Genomic DNA, 4,160 nt, shown 5'->3' with positions numbered 1-4,160 from the left:
TGTGTTGCTTGATTACTGAATCCCTGTAGTAAATGCTTTTCTACCAGGGTGGTATCTGAAGTAGCCAAATCACTTGGCACTGTTAGCAGAAGTGAAACTGATCACGACAGGCATAACGTAGTCACAAAACTTAAGTTAGAATGGTAAGTCTGTAATAAGCATCAAAACATTTTAGGTACAATTTAGGGTCGTGGTAGCTCAGTCGGTTTTCCCTGGACCCCAAAGTGTGACAGTTCCGATCTCAACCCCAACGCATAGTATGTGAGATTTCAGTGACAAAACATGACCTTTCTGTTCCTGTGAGCTAGGGATGGGGAGTTTGGCGAAGCCCATGGGTCAACATGTCGAGTCATTAATAGCCATTGCCTTGATCTTCTTGGTCCCAGCTTAGGTTGAGAGGTAGCTAGGACGCTAATCATACGCTGTCCCCAGGACGTTGTGTCAGTGGCCTGTCCCTTGCCTCTGCCGCTCAGTAGTGACCTTTAAACAATAGCAGTCAGTATGAATCTTAGATATTTCGCATGGCCCCATGATTGAACAATGTAATACTTTTAAAGGATGAATTACACTACAGAACTTCCATATAATGTATTTCATACAAAATCCCCATTGATAATTTTGTTGGTATTATACATACACATGTTTATAGCATGGCTCTATACCGCCATACAAGTATAAACAGTTAGGCTTAGAACTAGGATTATAATCATGAAACTAAATTTAATATTTGGTCTGCAGCCATTCTAGTCATGCTTGTTCCTAGCCTCATTGTTTTTCTTCATTGATACTAGAGCTTGACATTATTAAAAAAAAAAAACAGCTTACAGTAAACATAGTCTTAAGTAAAAAAAAATTAGTTCTTGGCTGAACTTGCTCTTAACATGAAAAGACTAAGCTTATCATTCAGAAACCAACAAAGTCATCTAAAATGCACTATGAAATGAAACCAACACTGGTTTCTAATTTTAAGCCACAACTTAAAGACTGAACATTCTTCACATATTTGAAATGATCCTATGGACAGCTTCAACCAGGTCTGGAAAGTTAGGATCCTGGAGGGTTGCCGTCACCAAGGACTCCAGTCCAGGCATGATAATCAGGTCCAAAGCTTTTGGTAGGTTTCTGTCATTCTCAGAGCCTGGAATTAGTGTGGATATTTATATTAATCTGTGTTTTAAGTAAATAAAAAGCATAAGCACAAAAATAAATATCCAATAATGAGGTTACACAAATATGCATACGTGTAGGCCTACACGTACATATAATGTATAGTGTATACTCATTGATTCCTCAAAATGTTTCAAGTGGGGCGCTGTATACACGTAGATAAAAGCTATTGCTCATTTAATTCTATCATGCAGTCAAATTTGCATAGTTAGGAAAAGTGACAAGCGATCCAGCTTCGTAAAACAAGTACAAAACCCAAAACCAGTGAAATACGTGAAACCGCCCTGAACAAAGGCAGCATTCAACTTGGCTCCTATCATCTAAAGACTGTAAAGAAAACTAAATGTGCGACCTTTAGAGAGCGTCACCAAATGCTGTAAATAAGTCTCCCTTGTACAATATTCTAAGTGCAGTTAATTACCAAGAATACGACATAACTTCGACAGCTTCAATCCAGGAGCTCCGTAGCGGGGGTTAGTGCCATCAGTGCACCCCACATGGTGGAATGTAGGCATTACTTAAGGTTCTTTTCCATCGATTTACATTGTAAATGGTGCTGCAGGAAATGGAAACTAGGAGCAAGTTTATAGGGGAAAATTGTTTATGACAATTACTTTATTGATTTAGGTTATCTTTCAGCCTGTACGTTTTGTGCAATTTTAATTTATGTTTCTTAAAACTTCCTCTATGATGAAAAGACGGAAGTCTGCGGGACACGATAAACCCTCACTTTGCAAAAATACTAAATTACACTGGCGCTATGTACTCTTACCTTGCTCAAAGTCCCCTCGTGTTCTGGCACAGCCTCCGTCAGCCGACTTGAATCTCTTCTTGACGGGTGATCTTTTGGTGGCTTGAACATTGCCGTGGCCAGTGTCACTCACTGTCGGACTGTCTACGGGTTCAGCAGCATTCGATGAAGCTGGCAAAGAGACAGGAGCTATGGTAGACATCTGCAACATGGGAGGCCTGGTAGATGTCGAAGAATCAGGCTTATCAGACACATCATGGTCAACAGGTATGAAAGGTTCGGTTAAGAACTTGTTGATTGCTACGTAACACCTGGAGCAGTGCTCGTTGGCTGATGCACTGCCGCAGAACTGTATCCGCCATTTACGCACCAATCCCTGTGACAAAGAAGACGAAACGCAGGTAAGGCACGTATTTATGTCTACATATATATGTATCTGTACACATGAACCGCAGCCAAACAGCTATTCAAATGACCCAGTGATTACAACTTTACCTTAGCTTTGCATAAGAAGAGGAGACAAGATTCCCGAATAAACACCCGGATATCTTTTGCTCTGAGTAAGTTCCAGTATTCCAGGAGATCGTTTTCCATCTGAACTTTCAGTATTCCTTCCTGTGGCAGGAAACAGTAATAGCTAAGTGTGAAAAACATTTGCAGGATAAATTTCAGAACGAAGTTAACAGAAATAAGAAATTCTTCTCAAGTCATATTTGAAACTGTCAGCCTGATTTACCAGCTATAAAGTAAATGAAGATGCATGAAAAGGGATTAAGTAGATGGTGTTTTATAGGACAAATCATGAATTATCTGATTTCTAACGAAAGAATAAAACCTCATGTAGAATACGTTAGTAAGTTTTAATCATGTAGTACAGTAAGAAACTATTTTTTAAACTACAATGGAAATATAAAAATTAATTGTTATTCTACAAAGGCTCACACACACACACACACACACACACACATAACAACATTTTCATTAATATTAAACCGTTTCTCCTAGCAGGGTGTCTCCAGAGAACACCACTGTGTATAACACTATACCTCACTAGCTCACTTCGATGAATTCCCCCTACACACTGCGCCATTCACAGCTACCTTGCACTTCCTTTCCTGCTATTTCACTTTTTATCCAGCATTTTCTAGGTCTTCTTCTCTTCATATTACTTCCATATTATGCACTATTGTCAACAACCTATCATCCTAAAAATTTTCCACGTCACCCAACCGTCTCAAATCACTCTGGTCCACCCTTCTCCTATGCTTACCTTTTATTTCCAAGAAGCTCCAGTCTCTACGTTTACAACCTTTCGATTCTTATGTCACATATGATTCGTTCATAAAAAAATATTAAGCAGACAAATAGACATACTCCCTTGTCTCGGATCACCCTGTACACCAAACTTTTTACTCTCCCATGAACATAATCGAACACACGTTTCATGTCCTTCCGGAAGCTCACCTTACTAGGCAACTTTAAAATTCGACAAAAAAAAAAACTTTATGTTTATTTGTAGGTACAGTTAAATACCATTGCGTATCTATGAACTAGGTGATTATGTACCATTGTACCTGGTAGCCACGACAGTGATGGACACAGGGCTTAGAAACCACGTGCTGAGAATCAGAAGGCTAGCACCTACTGGAGCCACCATGAAGGAAAACGCTTATAAAATGTCGTTCAGTTATACTACTATAGGCTGCTTCTGTAACGCACAGGAACAAAAATACTTGGACCACCCTAGTTTTTGGATTATGGTACACAGAAAAAACCAACAACTATGATTGGGCCAGTGTAGGCCTATGGATGATCTTCCTAACATCCATAAACAAATATGCCTACCTTTGTTAAAGATATGACCAACGGTTTTTCTGTGGAGGAGAGTAAACTTTCCCATTCTTTACCGTCATGTGGACCACTAACCACCGCTCTTGCATATTTTCTCAGTTTCCATTCACCCAAATTATCCATCGGGGTCGTGAATTAAGTCGATTTTTTCAAGATGGATTACCCGTCCTCCTGTGATCAAACTTTCCTGATAGCGCGATCCACGGATTCCCGCCAATAAGATGCGGCTCTAATTGCGTGCCAAAGTGCATTATTAATTTGCAGATTAAGTGGTAGAACATTAGAAATTACTGAACTCAAAATATTCTATGTGGGAGTTTTATTTGAGTTACAGAATCTCGAGTCTCATTTTAGTCACCTGGAATGGTGACAATATTACAAGAAATAAAGA

General features: G+C 39.4%; 1 protein-coding gene across 2 annotated transcripts; it reads right to left on the bottom strand.

Annotated features, from left to right (window-relative positions):
* Positions 1-575: 575 nt before the first annotated feature.
* On the bottom strand, positions 576-3,994 carry LOC136845143 (uncharacterized). 2 transcript variants are annotated; one of them, XM_067115080.1, is made up of 4 exons: positions 3,764-3,992; positions 2,414-2,533; positions 1,940-2,294; positions 576-1,138 (listed from the first exon to the last, which is right to left on the bottom strand). In XM_067115080.1, the coding sequence occupies exons 1-4, from the start codon at positions 3,890-3,892 to the stop codon at positions 996-998; spliced, it is 747 nt and encodes a 248-aa protein (XP_066971181.1). In that variant the 5' UTR covers positions 3,893-3,992; the 3' UTR covers positions 576-995. The 2 variants fall into 2 exon arrangements, with proteins under 2 accessions (XP_066971181.1, XP_066971182.1); XM_067115081.1 differs by lacking the exon at positions 2,414-2,533 and having other exon boundaries at positions 3,764-3,994.
* Between the last annotated feature and the right edge of the window lie 166 nt (positions 3,995-4,160).

Source organism: Macrobrachium rosenbergii, chromosome 13 (genome assembly GCF_040412425.1).
Source record: "Macrobrachium rosenbergii isolate ZJJX-2024 chromosome 13, ASM4041242v1, whole genome shotgun sequence".
Classification (NCBI taxonomy): Eukaryota; Metazoa; Arthropoda; class Malacostraca; order Decapoda; family Palaemonidae; genus Macrobrachium; species Macrobrachium rosenbergii.
This window is presented reverse-complemented; position numbering and strand designations above follow the sequence as displayed.

Bases quoted from the DNA above. Each gene is read 5' to 3' on its own strand.
- LOC136845143 (XM_067115080.1), bottom strand. From the start codon at position 3,892: ATGGATAATTTGGGTGAATGGAAACTGAGAAAATATGCAAGAGCGGTG. The intron at 2,534-3,763 runs GTAGGCATATTT...TTCCTGCCACAG, and splicing joins TGGTCATATCTTTAACAAAG to GAAGGAATACTGAAAGTTCA. The intron at 2,295-2,413 runs GTAAAGTTGTAA...TCTTTGTCACAG, and splicing joins TCTTCTTATGCAAAGCTAAG to GGATTGGTGCGTAAATGGCG.